At 33.7% G+C, this 20,045-nt stretch overlaps 1 protein-coding gene across 6 annotated transcripts in view; it reads right to left on the bottom strand.

The window, feature by feature from the left end:
- Positions 1–20,045, bottom strand: part of LOC132670865 (sodium channel protein type 3 subunit alpha) — a 114,366-nt gene that overhangs the window by 13,172 nt on the left and 81,149 nt on the right. For all 6 annotated transcript variants that reach the window (XM_060621297.3, XM_060621292.3, XM_060621293.3 and 3 more), the window contains 4 exons: positions 18,488–18,958; positions 7,780–7,900; positions 6,256–6,410; positions 5,334–5,507 (listed from right to left, as the gene is read on the bottom strand). In XM_060621297.3, coding sequence (XP_060477280.1) covers positions 5,334–5,507; positions 6,256–6,410; positions 7,780–7,900; positions 18,488–18,958 — 921 coding nt within the window. The remainder of the gene's footprint in view (positions 1–5,333; positions 5,508–6,255; positions 6,411–7,779; positions 7,901–18,487; positions 18,959–20,045) is intronic.

The following is a 20,045-nucleotide window of genomic DNA, read 5'->3' as shown; positions in this document are numbered from 1 at the left end:
AAATAAATGTTTTGTATAAATAAATAATGGGATAGTTTTACCTGAAAAAAATTTTTATCAAACTGTGTTGTAGTTTCATAGTAATGAAGAAATATTTTCCCAAACTTCTGGACTTATAATGTAGTGAAATACATCTTTTGATATTTACACATAACGAAATTTTAGTTAAATGTATGAAAGGTTAAGGAAGACGTGCCCTTTTTTGAGAGGAAGATACTTTATTTGCTTAGATTTTCTTTCAATATAGTAGCATATATTGAACATTTACTATACGTAAGGTTCTGTTCTTTTTTTAAGTTTATTTATTTTTGAGAGAGAGGCAGAGAGAGACAGAGACAGAGTGCAAGTGGGGGGAGGGGCAGAGAGAGAAGCAGACACAGAATCCAAAGCAGGCTCCAGGCTCTGAGTGGTCAGCACAGAGCCCGACGCAAGGCTTGAACTCACAAACCGTGAGATCGTGATCTGAGCCGAAGTCAGATGCTTAACCAACTGAGCCACCCAGGTGCACTGCAAGGTTCTGTTCTAAGTGCCTTATGCACATAAATCTCAAGATGTAGATACTATCACTATTGCCTTTTCACTGGTGAGGAGGTTAAGCCCCCCACCTCCCCAAAAGAAAAGAGATGAAGTGGTAATAAGAGGTGGAGTTGGGACTTGAACCCAAGTGATCTGACGTCAAAACCATACCTTATCCCTTTGCATACCTTATCAAAAATTTGTTTCTCGTTTTGTAACAGGAAGAGCTTTAAGACCTCCAAGAAGATATTTGTTTGTCATCTGAGCCATGAAATACAGAAAATGGTTTGAGTGACTATCTTCTCAATTCTCAAGGACTGTACAAGTGCTTTCCTTGATGTGTAGGGAGGGAGGAGTTAATTCATTACATCCACTGGATGCTTTAAAGGCATGTGAACTTAATTTCTTGTGAGAAAGGCTGTTGAAAATGGATCTGAATGAATCCTCCAACAGTCTTATGAGGTAGAATGGAAACAGTCATCTGCCCAAGAACACATGGTATAAAGCGTGACACAAAAAACAGAACTGAGCCTTTAAAGGCAGATGGAACCACTGTTCCCTCGTTGTTTAATTTAGCATACATCTCACAGAATTTAACAGAAAAATAAATGACTAGTGGCAAGATAATTTATTGAGCTATTCATTTCTGTCTAGTGTTTGCTGCTACAGAAGACTGGAAAGATGGGAAAGGTTATTAGAGAACATGCAATCTTCTGTATTCTGGGCTTCTTTGCCTCAGGAAGCATTCACAGTTTCTTCAGGCCTCTGGAGCTGCTTTCAGAAGAGTTCCCTCATGCTCTCCAAGTCTTTTTATTTGAGAACTGGGAGTTTAAAGGAAAGTGGCTAGAAATTCCTCAAGACCTCAAGTAAGGAAGCTTATGTTTTGAGAAGAAAAGAAAGGCAATAGCCAAAATCAGAGAGTACTGGATGGATCGGAAATTCTGGGTTCAAAGACTGGGAGGGACCACTTGCATATAACTACCTCACCGTGCCTGACTCTGAGTTCTTAGAGAAGTGGGGCACAAGTAACTGAGCTTCCTTTAATGGGCCTCATCCCATTTTATGTAGGATAAAAACTAATTTATTGAGTTAACGAATGTGAAAAACTTCATATACTTTAAGGCAATATTGAAAAAAATAATTTTAAAGATTTGCCATGCACTTAAAATTTGTTTCAGGAGGTTGGTTTAGTTGTCTTCCATACCTTTCCACGTTTCTGTATCAACGAGACTGAGAAAGAGAAATAATGCAGGAGGGATTTGATGATTTTGAAGAAGACCCTGGGAGTTCTGTGAGTGGTTAATGAACCAAGTAATGTGAATGTATTTCTCTTTAAAATGGCTTAAGATGATTTATTAAGTTCAGTATGAGCAAGTTGAAGTAAAAACCACAATCACCTCCATGCATTCCAATGATACATTTCATTCCAAATACTTGCATGATTTTTGATGGCAAAATCCAGAAGCATTCTCATTAAAGTGGACTAAAAGAATATGCCCACTACCAACATTTTTTTAACACTTTCTGGAAAAAGAAATAAGAGCTATATGCATTAGAAAAGTAGTAGAATTCATTATTTGCTGATATATTATTGTTGACCTCAACAAAACAAAGGAATAAAGTAAAAAACTATTATAAGAAATAATACAATTATTTTAGGTGCTAATACATGTTTTCATATATTTTTTAAAAAGTTGTATAGGAGCCTTTGGAACTATATAAACTTTAAAATATTAACATGAGAAAGTGTAAGTATAATTTATTATTGTTTTAAGAACAGAGAGCACTGACCCCACTAGATGTTAAAACCAATTATAAATCTGCAGTAATTCAAGTTGTTATGTTGATAGACAAAGAAATGAATGAAACAAATAAAATCCAAATTAGACCTAAGACATGCTGAGATTTACCATGTAGTTAAAGGTAGCGTTTCAAAGGAGAGGTTAAAGAGAGAGAGAGAGAGAGAGAGAGAGAGAGGCAGGCAGAAATCATTTTGAAAAAAATAGTGTTGGATCCTAATCTCACACCTTACACCAAAATAAAAATTAAATGGATGAAGAAACAAACAAAACTCAATCTATAAAACTGGGTAAAAAACATGAAAAAGTGTTTTAATAATCTTGACATGACAGGGTCTTCAGAAGCATGAACAAACCAAGAAGGGGAAAAAATGAGACTGATAAGTTTGACCAAATCAATATGAAACATTTCTACATGACAAAAAAACAAAGTCAAGAAACAAAAGCCCAAATAGGCAAAACAATCATACCGCATGCGACAAAAGATCTTATTTTTATTTTTATTTATTTACGTATATTTTAAATGTTTTATTTTATTTTTGAGAGAGAGAGGCAGAGACAGAGTATGAACAGGAGAGGGGCAGAGAGAGAGGGAGACACAGAATCTGAAGCAGACTCCAAGCTCTGGGCTGTCAGCACAGTGCCTGATGCGGGGCTCAAACTCACGTACCATGAGATCATGACTTGAGCTGAAGTCAGACACTCAACCGACTGAGCTACCCAGGAGCCCCAAAAGATCTTATTTTTAGATTGTATTTGTTTATATCTTTACTGTTTGTTCCCTCCTTCCAGAGGGTGTAAGCTCTAACAGCTTGATCTGTTCATGTTCACACCTCCTTTGTTTAAAATGGCACGTGGCCCTTTTTAGGTGCTCGGCACGTTTATTAAATAAATGAATGAATGTTAGGAGGTTGGATAGGTAGCCCACTTCAGTCTACATTTACTTTTAGGTAGGGAATTGAAGAGATCATATTTTTACACAGATACATTTTTCAAGGTTTGAAACATGTTCCTTCTGGTTTGAAGTACTTCACTTATACCTCAGATTTTTTTTTTTTTTTTTTTTACTTTCTGTGGCTGTTTATTTATTTATCTTTTTAACAGCAATTTACCTGATGGACTGTGAAGCCCTTTTAAGTATGTTTTACTTGTACTTTCAAGAACAGTTTTATCTCTATGTTTACTTTAACTTAGTGGACCCAGTGGTCTGAGAACAAGTTGTTAACTGAGGTTATATTAATTCACATATTTCAGCCCTAGCTTTGTGAAGGATAGACCCTAGACCCATTTAAGGTAACATACTTTGTCCCAAAGTAGAAGGCTTTAATAACCCAGTTCCAGTCTACTAATTGAGACTCACTAAAAGGGAAGTAATTTTTTTTTGGCAACATTTTTTGAAATTAAATTTATTCATTTAGACATTACTCAATAGATACTTATGTATCTATATAAGGTGTCTCTAAGGATACAAACATGATACAAAACCCCTGCTATTGAGAGATTTTAGCATCTTATTTATATGTCCTATATGGGGCAAATATATGGAAATACTTGAAGTACAATGTAGTATTTTAGTAAATGTAAAATTTTTAGTAAATGTAAATATTTCAGTAAATTTCAGAATTCTCTGGATAAGTTCTATCACATTTGTAAATGACCTTCATGCATGACAAGATCTTTCTGAACCAGAGAGGATTCTTAAATGTATTTAAGTGTTCTTCAGGGAGAAGCTGGAGATGATAATAAGTGCTAAATCCCAAAGCCACAGTCTGAAAATACAGTATTACATTTATAACAGATAGGAAACTCATGGGGTAAAGGAGAACTGAATTGAGAATCAGGAAATTTGGACACTAATCTCAGCTTTGTTACTAAGTAGTTGTATTATCTTAGGAAAATTATTTAAACTGAGGCTTCAGTTTCCTAATGTCTAGATATTCTTTGAGGCCCATTCCACTGCAGATCATAAGAATATTAAACTTCCCTTATGGATAGCTTTTCAGGGTAACATTGAAACTCATTTCTTTTGTCCATTAAAGGCCAGCCATGGGAATTAGAAATCATTTCTGGTCCATTGAAGTGATCTGGTAGCAGATTTCTTATCAACTCAAAGGGTTAAACTTACATTGGTTATAGTATTATAAGTTATGCATGCGTGGGAAAAAGGGGAGTAGAATTTAGATAGGCCCACACTTGTCAAAATGATAAAATGAATGCACACATACAGCAATTATTCATTCATATTGGCAAGTGTTAGGGCTAAAAAGTGCTTTCTGATTGCTAGGGAACAGCTAGAGATGGTGCTTGAAGTACCTTGTTTTTTGGGGGAGGCTGTGAAGCTTTGTGCAGTGGAATATCAAAGACTACAAAGAACCAGATGACTGTCATTTTGCTCCAGTGTTTCTTCATCACTTGGAATGAGAATAGGGTGCAAGTCATACAGATCCTATAACTGGTGATGTTTTTATGACTACTGACCCCAGGGTAGTCAGATTCAGAGCAGGGCTCCTATACCTAACTCTCTGCATGGTATATGTCTGAAGAGCTACTGGGATATCTACTTACTGATTTAAGAATGGAAATGTATTTTATTGTCTCTGTGGATATGTGGCTGAATGAATACAATCAATGGGTTATTTTAGCATTATTTAGTAACAGGTAGTCTAGAAAGGAATTAAAATGCAATCTCACAATCCCTGGCCCCAAATCTATCTTAATTTTACCTCCTGGAGATTTTTCTTAAACTGTTAATAATTTAAGTGCTTAGATCTGTCAACTGATAGATTTTTAGCTATTCCTTACCTTGAGGTCCTTAAGTTTCAGAAAAAGAGCTGTCTGCTTATGGCACAGAACACACACTTTCTTTTACATTTATTGTAGGGTTTTTTTTAATTGCATAGTTGTGTCAGCATGAGGGAGAGTAGGTTCTCAAAAGTCAAGGTTTTAATATAGAAATATGTGAAGTGTCAAACTTGCCTTTTTAAAAATAATTTCATAAAAATCACTCAGGATACTTACGTCGACAATCAAGAAATCTAGCCAGCACCAGGCATTGGTGAAATATGTTTGAAATCCATAAGCTACCCATTTGAGGAGCATTTCCAGAATGAATATATAAGTGAAGACCTTGTCAGCGTATTCTAGCATGGTTTTGATAGTCTTTCGCTGTTCGATGTATATATCTTCAAAAGCCTGTGAGTCAAAAATACTTTTATTTTACTTGAATTACTTGCTCCCCTCAAATACTTGATAAAATTGCTTAGTATAATATTGGACACAAAGCAGTAATTTGATAAATATGGGTTAATATCTGACAAACAGACAAATTCTGAAGACTAAAACTAACAGAAAATGTTGGCAAGGAAATGTCAATATCTTTACTGATTTAAATGTTCTTTCTTTCCTGTCTCTCACCTTCAAATCTCTGTCTCAATTACTGCCATAAAGACATGCTTTTAGAGAAGTAATATGAACTCAGGAAATAACTAGAAGTTCTGTTAATGAGGGATCGACTTGGCCTATTCCAACATTACTTTCATTGATTCCCTGAATGATCTGTCTTATTTTGAAAGAATAAACTGATTATACATAAAGAAAACACAATACACTTTTAGTCCATAAATGTTAATATAATTATTAGGGAGAACTGGATGGTATTTGACATAGAAGTTAACGTAGTTACAGAATGTCTCTGTAAGTGGTTGTCTCAGTGAGGAAAACATCTATTAGATAAACACCAGATGAGAAATTCCATCTGGCAGTTCATAGTTCTGATTTATTCTGTGCTGAGTTTTGCATAGTTAAACTCTGGGTGCCAAGCTCTGCAAGGCATAGATATACCTCCTTTTTTGCCTCTTAAACTCAGTGTATGTTTGTGGTATTTTCAGAGCATTAGCTATTTCACTAGAACCTGATTCTTACCACTTTGCATTTTACTTACCAAAGCACCACTGCTGAGAAGAATCATGAAGACAATGAAAGTCTCAAACCAGTTGTGTTCAACAATGCTATAGCAGGTTTTCCGAAGATTCCACCAGACCTTTCCTTTGCCCTCTTCTATACTTACTTGACAGAATGGAAATTTTTTAATACATCCTAAAAGATAACATTAAATACAATAAATTAGAAATGTATATATATTTTGTACAAGATATTAACTCAACAATCCCATACATTATTGAGTGTTCAGCACAACAAGTGTAGTCACAGTCTGTCACATACATAGTTATTACAATATTACTGACTGTGTTCTCAGTGCTATACTTTTCATCTCCATGATTTACTTATTTTATATCTGGAAGTTCATACCTGTTAATCCCATTTTCCCCATCTATTTTGCCCATCCCCTTACCCACATTCTTCACTTTCCCACCCACCTCCATCATTCCTAGAAAATATATTTTAATCTTAAATAGGAAAAAATTAAACTTTGTTGCTTTCTCCCCATGCCAGTCTCAGATCATCATTTACAGGGGAACTGGCTACTTCATTCCCTAGTTATCTTTAGCATCTTTCCTATAAAATGAATCATTCTCAGACTTATATATTCAACCAGCCACCTAAAATTCAAGGGATTACTTTATCAAGAGTTGCATGAGTATAAATGTTTTAATACTAGTTAGAATCTCTCTTTGCCTCAAGGCCATTGATGGAAATAGGTTTGGGGGAAAACTGTACTTTCAAATTGTTTATTAATTCCTTGATGTGATCCTGAATTTTTTACTTACTTCTTTTCATGTACAGAAAAGCCCCCTGTTATCTTAGGTATCAGCCACTGTCATTTTTCCCAAGCTAATTTATTTTCAGCCTCAGTGCTTTTCTTAGTTACACTATGACTCATCTTGTCAGTTAGTATCTCTGTTCCTTTGTCCTCCCCCTTCTAGTTTTCATGTTATTTCTAATTCTCATCCATTCTTCTGCTCTCTCTGAGCTACTACTCATTGGATTAAATCCAGTCACAGTGAATCAGCAAATCTTTATTGATCTGTGTGCAAGACACTATACTGGTCTCTGTGAGAACAACTACTGTTTTCCCTGTCAAAACTCTACAAAACATCCGCATCCCCTAACAGCTCTGGTCACAGCACAAATTAACCACATTTGAAACTGTGAAGGATGGGGTATAATTATTGTAGCATCTATAAATCAAATCACAACATTGTCAATGAGGTCTGAAGGGACTGCAGTCAGTATCAATGAGATGACATTCCAGAACGCTATTTATCTCATAGGGTTAGCCTCTCCACATTCTGGAGGATGAAACAAAAAACAAAAGACATGTCAAATCACTGCTATTCCACTGTAATCTGGAAATATAGATAAATTAACTTTTCAGAAGAAAAGAAAAAAGCAAAGATAAAGTGTCTTTACCATTTCTTTAAAATAGTTCCCTCAAGTGAAGTATTTTCAGCCACTGTAAGAAAAGAAGGGGCATTGCATTTGAATCATATTAGAAATTATTTACCTTCAGTAAAACAAGCTTCTGGTTTAAGGTCTTCCTCAGGCTCCATTTCAGCTTGTTCACCTTCCCGTGGGGGAGCAACATCCACTGTGCTTCCTTCAGATGAGCTGGTTGCATTTAATTTCTGGAAACAAAACCCCATTGCAAATTGTGATTTTTCTCCCCTTTTATTCAGCTAATTTGGAAACTCTTTGTCATGGTGTGAAAAAATGATGGTGATTACATCTGACTCTATTAACGTTACTGACATTAGGTACTAATAATTTAACATAATTAAAGACCTACTATTTAAAACAATGGAACTGCTGACCTGATTCAGACAGAAGAAAGTAAGACAGCATTCAGTGTGGGTGATTTGGAAATGATGGGTCATACTGATTGTTTTATGATCTCCATTTGTATATGAGTGCCATATGAAAATAGCTTAATGAATTAATACTCAGACCAAATCAAAAATAGTTTGATGAAATTTTGGTATGCTGACATCCACTACTGATTATATTAGTTAAAATGCATCAAATTAAATTATAATTTCCACCTCTTATGATGGAATTTTTCAGAGCGAAGAACATTACCAGTTGTCTCAAACTACTGTCCATGTTTCTATAATTTTAGAAAGGAAAAGCAGCACATTGACATTAGTCACAGTCATTATATTTCAACTTTGGGCTATATTTTTCCTCTGGCTTACATAATCTTCTTATTTTACTAGCAGAAAGATGATGGATCTCTCTCTGTCTCTCTATCTCTCTCTTTTTGAACTGCTTAAATGACTTCAATACTTGCCAAAGAATCCTAAATCAAATGGAAATTTCTTCATAAATGGCATTGGGCAGAATCTGTATAGACTTTTATTAGGAGCACATTCTGAATTCAACATGTTACCAAGTTGTGAATTTTTCCTGTAAATAAATCATTGTGACATGCCACATGGCTGGGAAGAGCCACTTTAATGTTACAAGAATAAACATATAAATACTTTGAGATCACTTGGGAAGACATTATGGATTTGCAGCATTTTATGAAAACTGATGCAAAGACATGACATACAACACAGCCTGGCCAATGTAAAGATTTTAGGATGAATGAAACAGCACACGGACATGGTAATGTTTCCAAAGCCCCCATTAACTTTAGTAGCTAAGTGGTAGGGGTCGCTGTGCCCTAGCTTTCTGAAAGAGTTAATGTGTTACCAAAAAAATCCCCAAATGACTCCCTAAACATTGGTCATATTGGAGGAAATTTGGCTTAAGATTCTTGATTCACTGGAATCATAATGCAAATGTAGTTTAATATTTTATATTGTGAACTAGTTGAAAAGTACTATCCAGATGATACTTTCTGCGATGTTACTTTGAAGGTGAGGTTAATCATGCCCAACTAAATATATTATGAAAATTAAATATATTATGAATATATATTATGAAAAATACTTTAAATCAAAATACAATTCTATAATAAAATACCTCCTTGTCTTGCGTATGCTAAAGAGAGAAACTAGGCCATCATATTCAGCTGATGGTTCTTAGGATCATTATAGTACAAGAATTTTTATCACTAAATTTCTCTACTTTTTGGAGAGCTGAAAGACTGAGACATATTTTCTTCCCGCAAGACTTTTCTGCTTCTTATAACCAGAATATCTTTATTCTTTTAAGAAAATCCCAGAAAAGCTACTACTGGATAGAATTGCAACAGCTTCTGATATAACAAAGAAAATACTGGATAATTGTTTGAATTCAGCGACTAACTCTTCCCTTCCAATTTCACTGGTGACTTATGGGTTGAACACTATGATATTTGATGAGTGGCAGTGATAATATCCACTGTATAAATAAAACCAGTAAGAAACCAAATTATTTTGAGGTTAGTTATAAAACATTCCGTATTTCTTCTTCCTATTGGCCAAACCAAATTCACCAGTTTCTTCTGAGCCTAGTCATGGATCACCTCTTCCATGAAGGCTTTCTTTCTTGCATAATTTCTTTATGCTAAATTTTATAGAATGTTAGGCCATTATACATGATTGCTTTGATCAGATATTCTCATGAATATATATAAATTATGTATGTACATAAAATTTTACATAGGTACAAATTATATATTTATGTATGCATACATAAACGTATATACCAAACACACACACACACACACATATATACCAAAAGACCCAAGCACAGAATAAACACTAAATATTTATATCAAATTTAGAGAGTGCCAATAAATGATTGAATGCATTTTGTATTACTTTTAGAGAGAGAATTATAGTGTTTAGGTAATTTCATCTCTCCGCTTTGATATATAATTCAATAATGGCCTTGATAGAAGTCTATTTAATTGTATTAGAAAATACCTTTTTAATGAATAGGAATTATTTAAAATTAATAATATTTTAGCAATAAAAACCCATGAAATTTCCAAATGTTTTTCTAAAATATTGGCAGACATTCAATAAAGAAATGTTTTTCTAAAATATTGGCAGACATTCAATGAAGGAAGAAAGTAATCAGCATATGTGTATAGATATACAAATACATGTATACTTTCCCATTTGACAACTCTAGAAAACATACTCTTCTCATTTTACCACTGTTAATATAATTGTGAGATGTTCAATTTTTCACATTATAATTGTCTGCCTCATAGTCTACAGATGGTCTTATATTTAAATACAAACACTATACTGACTTAAACCTGAATGACACAAGTAATAGTAGCTGCTAATCTGAATGACAACTGAATCTACCATTGCCAAGTATTGACCATTGGATATTCTTTTGTTATTAGTACTGTCTTTAGGTTATAAATGTTTTTGTGAATGTGGTTAACATGTTTGGATATAAATACTTTCAATTTTCTAAATAGTTATGGAAGTTACGCATTGTACATTGTAAAGATTGTAAAATAGAGGGTCAGTAGTGAGTTAGTTTGTCTCTATCTACCTGGCATTGTTATTTTAAAACATGGGTTTTAAAAACAGACAAACCACCCTTCCAAAACTCCACATGTATTCTACTCTTTTCAAACAAGCAGAACCCATTTTACATAGAGAATTGCTTCACAGTTACTCAGGAGTTTTTCTGATTTTAAGTTTTTCTGATTTTCTGATTTTAACTTATACCTTAGAAAGTTTCTTAAGGAATATTCAGAGTCTTGTAGACCCTCATGCACCAAAGCTGAAAAGTTAGTTGGTAGGCTAGTGTTCATTTCACTAAGAAGTGTTTTGTGGGAAACTCCTTTCCCTGTGGAAGTTGACATAAGTTAATTCTTCTTAACTTGGAGTATCAGGCTTGTTCTGTTGTAATCTTCATAGGCCACATTTTTTTTGTCATAGGGAAATACATACATTTTCTTCTATGAAGTTACAAAAATCTTGTGTCAACCATATAAAATTTCAAAAGTGAATTTACTTATAAAGTAAAGCTTAGAATGTGTTCTTATTAAGTTACAATTTACTAATTATGATATACTGCCTGATATGCTTTAGTCACTGTATACATAAAGGATTTTACTGCTGTCTTTTTAAAGAATTAATTTGTATCCTAGAAACTTAAATCCTAGAAATTTAAAATCCTGTATGTTGATATAATGCCATCTATGTAATCTAAACGTTTTCTAGTTATTTCAATATTTGGCACTCATACTCTGATAGAGCATAGTTTGTGATACATTTTATCATAGCCCTACCAAAATGACTTCCAAATTTATTTAAAAGCATGTAACTGATTTAAAAGCAAGTGACTGATGATAAACACAAAGAATAACTTACTTTCTTTATATTGCCATAGCTGTGATACTACAGTGGTATTAAAAAAAAAAAAGCCAAGAAACCTGAAATGAAATTTTCCATATTAAGGAACTCAATACTATACTAAATAATAAAATTAATACTTTTTTAGAAGTAGTTAGAAAAATATAATTAGGTATATAGGCATAACTGTAGAAAACTTCCATATAAACCATATAGTACAAGTTCAAACTTGTGTTCTTGTACTATTTTCTCCTTACCCCTCCAATATTTTATGGCACTTAAAAGTTCGATTCTTCCATCCCTTGTAGAAACTACTGAATCTACAGAGGGATGATGGCTTATGCTCTACAAATGCACACTGGAAAGCAGGTTTTAAGATGCAACATTCTCCAGGCCTAATTCAGCCACAGAAAACATGCCTGGCTGTAGCAGAAGCCTGGCGCAATACTGTGGAAGCTGCACGCTGATCCAAGAACCATGTTCTCAAAGACATGGTACCTGAATATGTAGTTTTCAAGAAGGTTGACTACAAATACCATTCATAAGAAATGACAGAATCAGCACCCATAAAGGCCATGAGACCATTTTTCCCTCTAATAACATGAACTCATATAGAAATTCTCCTTTGTGATGAATATTGCTCTTGATTTTTATCCAATTAAAACATGAAATTTAACTTTCAGAGATAGAAGAGAATGTTAGCAACTGGCCTACTTCCACTGAAATGCGCTTACATTTCATTTATTTTCAGTCAGCTATCAAATGCTTGACTCTCACAAACTGCTATATGGTTCAAGAGGCAAAAATAAAAGATTCAGCCATTACAGATTGCCTTTAAAATCTAGCCATTTCTCTCATAACTTCTGAGTTTTGTCTTACAAGTAGAAGAGGAAAATTTTTTGATCACACATACTATCAGGGCCTTAGTCTGATCTTTTGGATATGCATATCCATATCTTGACTTACGATCTTTCACTTGAAGAATAGGTAGACACACCAGGAAGCCATTGGGCTGCTTGTCCAAGGCAGGGAGAACAAGATTAAAACCAATAGTTCTCTTTTCTAGGCCACTTATTGAATGGCTAAAAATATAAACCACGTGTATGTGGCTTTGCCTCAACACATTTTAAAAGTGCAACAGCCCTGGTGCTTCTTTAATTTCAAAACAGCGTTAATAAGAACATGATATTTGAAAGTGAAAATAATTATGTGGTAGTTGAAAAGTAAGGTAAAAGGGCATCAAGAAACCAAAATAAAAAAAAAAAACTGGCTTATCTTGAGAAGATATACAAAAAATTTCCATCTAAACTAGCCTTAATTGGGTTTTATTTCAACAGAAGTACGCTACCACACCAAAACAGTTCTCTAAAGGTCACGATGGGTTTAAAATGGCTATTGACGTACCCATCTGTGCCTCTGGAAGAGTTGCCTCACATTCAGTTTCACAAAGAGAGTGTTTGGAAGACACTGAGAGCAAGACAGAGAAAGCCCAGAGGTACTTTCATTGCTCTCCAGATTCTGAAAACAGAGCACAGTGCCTTTTCCAGAAGAGCACGTGCTTGAGGTCTTCATCAAGTATCTATTTACAGTTTCCATGAATACTTTGAAATGGAGGGAATACTGTTATAAACATGATGTAAAAGATAATTCTCCAGTACCATTTAATTCTGTCCTGCTTGTGAAGAAAAAATAAATCAGATTTTTTTCCACTGGCTAATGTTGGTCATTGAAAGTTAATAGTCATTGTTACACAAAAATTGTATAAATCAGCAGGGACCTGTATTTTTTCCCTACTTTTCATTAATAATTTTATTTCTGAATTGATTTCATTCTCCAACTAATTCTCAGTTATCCCTAAGGAAGAAGAGAGCAGGTATAAATTAAACCTAGAGACAACTCCAAACTCTAGTTAGATTTTTTTTTCACCAAAAGTATTGAAACTGCCAATACTCAAGAACTTTCTACTTCTGCTTTGTAATTTCCCTCCCAGAACCCCCCTCTGGCTGAGAGTCCAGCAAGCACTGATATCAACAAGAGAAAGTTGAGTGAAGAAAATAAAGACTTAGTTATGTACAAACCTATGGCAGTCTTGGGAGATGCCCTTTACTCCTCATAAAACTATATTTAATACTAAAAAATAGGACATTTTCTATGTCTCTTTTTTACCTGCTCAGTTTTGGGTAGAAAGGACATTTAGGGAAAATTAATGTAGATAAAGGAATTTTTTTTAAAATGGATACACTGGACCAATTATTTAATGATAAAAATACAGTGAACTTTTCCTATCCCATATCACGATGCTTCCTTCTTTATTTATTTTCCAATGAACACTTACGGTTTTGCAGACATATGACTCAACAACTTTCCTAAACTACATAAAAATCCAAGATATGTGGTGCCCAAATACATACAGACTATGGCCCTTCATATCCAAAAACTTATGATCACCTTGCTTTTGTTTTTCACAGAGCCTTAAAAACAACATGAAAGCAAACATTTCCATCTGGAGCAAATGAATTATAAGGGTTGAAAATTATATTCATGAATCTGAATATAATGATCTGAAAATGGCACTATCAAAAAATCCTGTGAGACTCATTTTAGTATACAATTTACTTATAAGGGCTGAATCAACAACAACAAAGAGTTGTGGTCTTATTTTAATGAAATAAAAGCAGAGAAATAAAAAAAATGCATGCTCTCTTAAATTCTTGACTACATTGAACTTTAAACATTCCTATCATATTTTAAAATAGATATAAATCCTATAGAGCATGCAATCATTGCTTTTAAAAGTTTAAAAGGCTATACTGGAAAACTCATTAGCAGAATCAAATATGATGTGGGACTGCCCGTGTCTCCTGACCATGCTGTGATGTGTCACACGATTCAGCAGAGAGCAGCTGGGCACATCTGGCACTTCCTTGCCATGGCAGGGGAAGGAACAGAGCTGAGTAGCATGCAGGCCAGTCAAAATTTACTTAGAAAGTGATTGTACATGTACAACTTGCTTGGGTAACCCGGGTAAAAGTGATGGCACGAGCCTCTGGCTGGTTAAAAAACACCAGAGTTGCATTCTTGATGGCTCCAGCTTGGTTTTACCCCTGTGAGAAGTAAGAATGGTAAGCAGTGAAGGTCAGAGTATGATATTGCTAGATTGTGCTTTGGAATTCAACTTCAAATATGATTCTTAAGAGCATTTATTCTATATCCTCACCTAGGAAGACAATAAAACCTTTTATAAACAAAATTGTAAAAACTCGGTTATATAAATATTCCAAGAAATCATGATTACGTGAACTTTAAAAATATAAAAACAAAATTCTACATTACGATCTTGTCACAAGATTTGTATGATTCCAAGTTTTTCCAATATAAAAAGATCACTGTTTTGAAATCTATACCTTTAATTCTCTTACATTTTTTCATGCAAAGCTTTATATTTGTTTCCATACCATCTCATTTATGTTAGTGACCAATATATATAGATATAATGGATTTAGATATAGATGTATAAATATATATGTTACAAATATAATAACAGCAATTCATATCTTTATCTCTAACAAGTATTTTAGGGATTATTTCTCCCAATTGTACTTTAGCTCATTATACAATATGACAAATATGAATGTAAGGAGCAGAGTGACTAGAGTTTTCAAATACCATCTAAGTTAATGATTAATTTATTGCCTTTTCTTAAAGCAGAAATATATTGCAGGGATTTTTGTTGTTGTTGTTGTTTTGTTTTTTAGTGAGAAATGTATCACTCTGTTGGTTAGGTTGTATGATTTCTTACTTTGTCAGCAAAAAGAAAGGATATTCTGTGCTCTTCAAAGCATAGCTCAATGTTCTTTTTCTACTTGTGGTCAAAAACTTAGAAGCATGAACCAAAATGTCACTTTATGGATATGTTACTTTTCATTTGTGTGTGTGTATGTGTATGTGTGCAATAGTTATTAAGAAAGAATAACCCAGCCAACATAAATATGCATATGAAATGTGACCTATGTTCAGTGCCAGCAGTTTTGAGAAATTTCAGGTTAAAACTGAACTTTGCTGGAATTTAAACCCACTGTATTATGTTAGAACATGCTAATTTTTTGCTTTTATTTTTAAGAACAATGTACTTTTAATCTTTGTGTGAGCATATATGAGAATTGCCCTATTACTTTTTCAGGGGTTTTTTTTAGTACTAATTTAAAACATCATCCATATAAAATGTGTTTAATTTATTTCTACTTTTTGAAATAATCTGAAATTTTATCCTAGCTTTATAAAAGTCTTTAGTTTTTCTATTTAGTTTGATGAATTTTTCCAGCTATTTTACATAATTTTAATTTCATTACATTCTATTATTGGTTTCCATGTATCCAAAATTTAGCTTGGAAGAGGATAGAATGGTTATAAAAAGAGTCACCGAAAAGGAATTTTTGTTCAGATGATAAAATGTTTTCCAGAACTTAATAATGAAGTCATTGTGTCTCCACACACCAAGTGTATGATTTTCTAGCAATTAAGAAGATATGACAATGAGGTGATATTCTTCTAAGCAACCATTTGAAATACCTGTGGGCACTATAGAGTTTTTGAAATATTCTGGAAATCAACCTTTTGGTAGAAAGAAATTAAGATATTTAATTTCCATAAATCCAATGTGATAAAATTTATGACATTAATGTAGCAAAAGTTTCTCTGCCTCTTTTTTTTTGTCTTTTTTTGTTTTTTGTTTTTTGTTTTTTGGGGTTTTTTTAACCCTTTCTTGACCCCAAACTACTCTTGTCCCTAATCTTACCTTATTTTCTCTTTATTATAACTTCTTTGGTAAGTTCCTCTATTTTCAGGGAATCAGGTAATTATGAAATCTGCATTATCAAATCTGTTTTTAAACCCTGATTTCTCCTCCAGGGTTTTACTCCCAATATGATCACTTCTAATTCAGGATATTCCAATTGAATTCTTCCTCTTCCTACTTAAACCTGGTAACCTTTCTAAGAAGTCATTTCAGTGGCATTACTGTTTTTCCAGTTTCCTGGAGTCTTTCTTTACTAGTTTGTCAAACTGCCAGGTCTCAGTGCCCATACTTATCACCTTAGCCCAGAATTTCATCACCTCATTGCTATCAAATGATTGTTACCACATTCCCCAAGATAAATTCACTGATACCAAACAAACTTGCCTAAAACATCACTTTCCCCTGCTTCAGAACAAATAGCTCCTTATTGACTGTATCGCCAATTCTAAACTTTTCCACTTCAAAGATTTTACATTCTGAAACACCTTACTCACCCAAACATATTTTCCAGTATCTTCTCAACCAGTACTTTATTCATGCTGATTGTTCCACTGTTACACCTTAATACTAAGCCCATTCTCAACTGTGAGTTTCCTTTGGTAGGGTTTTGCTTTGGCTTCCTGATCATATATTTGACCCAAACTTGGACGCCTGTTTCAATTTTATCTCTTCCGTTTAGCAGCTTGCTATGTTCTTGCTGTTTCTCACTATCTCTAATTTTTATATTCAGTCCTGCAGGATAAAACTTTTTAATAGGTCTTGAATGATTTTAAGAATTAATGTTAGCTTCCTCAAAGATGTTGAGATTTCCCAAAAGGGGTTATATTATAGAGTTCTCCTTTAACTCTTCCTTACTCTTAGTAGCCCAGCAGAGTGCTGGATTTACAGAAAGTGCTCAATAAGTGCTCATTAATTAGTTGGTGTTTTTTCTTAAATAGGACTATTTGGGGGATGAAAAATAAAATTAGAATTAAATTCTTATTTTATCAGAATGAGCAATTTGTAAATTAGAATTGAGCTCATTAAGCAGACTTTGAGTGGAATTCCAAGAATATTATACCTCATTTTGCATGTATTTGTACCTCTTAAAAATATTTTCAAATTTGGTATTATAATATATCTCAGCAGTGCTGAAATGCCTGAAAGAAAGGATCAGGAACTATGAGTTATGACATTGTCAACTACTTATTACTTATACAAATTCTATTGATACCATTCTTAAAAAGAGAGGTTTTTAAAATATGCTCACAAAATCAGACATCATTGGTCTGATTCCTGTGGTGCTAAATATCATACCCTTAAGCTAAAATCTGTCTTTTATAATTCTGTACTGGACTTACTTCCTACTGGGATGTTAGATGTCCAAAAATGAATAGTAGTAAAAATTTTAATGTTGTTTTTCACAACGCAAAACTGCAGAATTAATACCATTAAGTGGCTATTATGGGATCCTATTAATTCTAATCACACGGTAGGAACAATTCCCTTTCTTCTTTGTTTTATTTTGAACAACAGTAATATGACAATAAGAGCAGATTTTCAACTTTTACTTCTTAACTGTAATCCTCAAGTGGAGGTTCTCTAAGTAGCTCTTAGCATTTTTCAAGTTAATCTGGAATACCTTATAGATTTGCTCACCCTTGGGCAAAATGTAAATGCTTCTTGCACTTTCCTAATATGTGTAACACTTTCATAAATGAATAACACTCTGTCATAGTCAATAAACCTCCAGAGGTGAACAAAAGCTACACAAAACTTTCACATTACAAATCAGAGCAAAACCTAATAAAGAAGGTAAGGAGATGACACTTTCACAATGATCAATAAAATACGGTTCATTGATTCATCTAAAGAGCATAACGTAGTGTAGAATAGAATGTATTAAATAAGGTTGATGTTTTGACAGGCCACAATTTTTAGCCAGATTTTCAAACCGTCAAGAAGATGAATATACTAATTACACAGATTGATGATTTCCTGTGGAAAGTTGGAATTTGTATGAATGGATTTCCCAATAAAGAATAGCTCATAATTTTCCAACATTGTCATATATATGACTTTCAGTATATTTTTTAATAATGCATATAAGCATAATGAAAATACTAAATAACCATAATGCATGGTTATTATAGGAAATGCCACAAAAACTTTAAAGGCATTCTTACCTCTTTGCTTTCTTCTAGTTCTGACTCACTGCTAAACTCTTCAGTGTTTAAGTTTTCGAAGTCAGACTCTCCAACAGCAATTGGCACTGTTACAGTGAGGCTGGGGTTGTTTATGAATGACATATAATCATTTTCATCGATTACATATTTTTCAACACTGCTTCCGGTACCTACACCACTGGTGGTTCCATTCCCATCTTTAAGATAATTAAGTTCTTTGCTGATTTCTATTCCAGTATTATTGGAGATGCAGCTGTCTATTTTGTTGCCTTCATGGACCTCTATAACTTTTGGCTTTCTAAAAAAGGTTTTTCTGAAACACTCCCGTATCTTACTTTTCACATAATCAATTCCCTTTTGCATCCTTCCTACTGCAATCTGGAGATTGTTCATTTCATTATCATCATCAGTAGCAGCAAGATTGTCTGAGCTAAATGAACTCAACAATAAGGCCAGAAAGAGGTTCAGAACCTAAAATAAAACAAGAAAATTTGCTACATTAATATGAAGTATTCATAAATTAATAACTTAAACAGGGAATTCATAGATCTTTACTAAAATTAATTCAACGAATGCTTACTGTATTTCAGATGCATGTCTTAATCACACACTATTTAAAGGACCTGAAATCTTCTACCTGCCGTAAGGGTGAAACGATAAAACAAGTGCCTTTTCTTTCGTGAAGAAGGACAATAAGAAAACTTCTAAGACTTTAATTGTCTACTCAGGGTTGCCAGTGAAGAGACAAAAATCCAAATTTATGGTTTTAGCCAATGAGAAAAAAAGATCATTTTAGTCATTTTACTTCATTTTATTAGTTTGTCTAGAGAATGTGTCTAGCTTTGTGTGTATAAATAATGAATTTATGTATTTGATAGCCTAGTGGTATGTGTTAAAACAGTATACTTTTCATATAAATTCCTTCGTCCAATGGCCACAAATTTATAACAGCAGGGATTTCTAAATGCAAATATATAAGGTTAACACACTTGCCATCAAAGCAAGAACCCTAGTTTGTTTCCTTATTTCTGTATCATTTTGTTCATAATCTAGAGCTTCCTAATATACTATTCTGAAAAAAAATGCATGTCTACAGTTATTGCATAAACATTCTTAAATTTTTTTTTAATTTTTATTTATTTTTGAGAGAGAGAGAGACAGAGTGAGAGCAGGGGAGGGGGAGAGAAAAAGGGAGATACAGAGTCCAAAGCAGGCTCCAGGCTTACAGGCCATGAGATCATGACCTGAGCTGAAGTCAGATGCTTAACTGACTGAGCCACCCAGGCATCCCTCCACAAGCATTCTTTTAAGCAGTCTAACTGGAAATGTACCTCTCAAAGGAAAGGTTCAGTATGATGGCATAAAGAACACTTTGTCCACACATAATTGAGAAACTTATGCATCAAATCACATAAATATGCAAATTGTGCTTTTACATTTGTGCTTTTAGGTCAGAACTGAAAGTAAGCTTTTAAAATCTTGTCAGTGTCCATACATATGAAACCTTAAACTGCAATAACTTATTTTCTTTTAATAAAGTAAATTCAGGGAAGGATAT

Source organism: Panthera onca, chromosome C1 (assembly GCF_046562875.1).
Source record: "Panthera onca isolate mPanOnc1 chromosome C1, mPanOnc1 haplotype 2, whole genome shotgun sequence".
In the NCBI taxonomy this organism is placed as follows: domain Eukaryota; kingdom Metazoa; phylum Chordata; class Mammalia; order Carnivora; family Felidae; genus Panthera; species Panthera onca.
The sequence above is the reverse complement of the archived record's forward strand: the minus strand, read 5'-3'. Positions and strand labels throughout refer to the sequence as shown.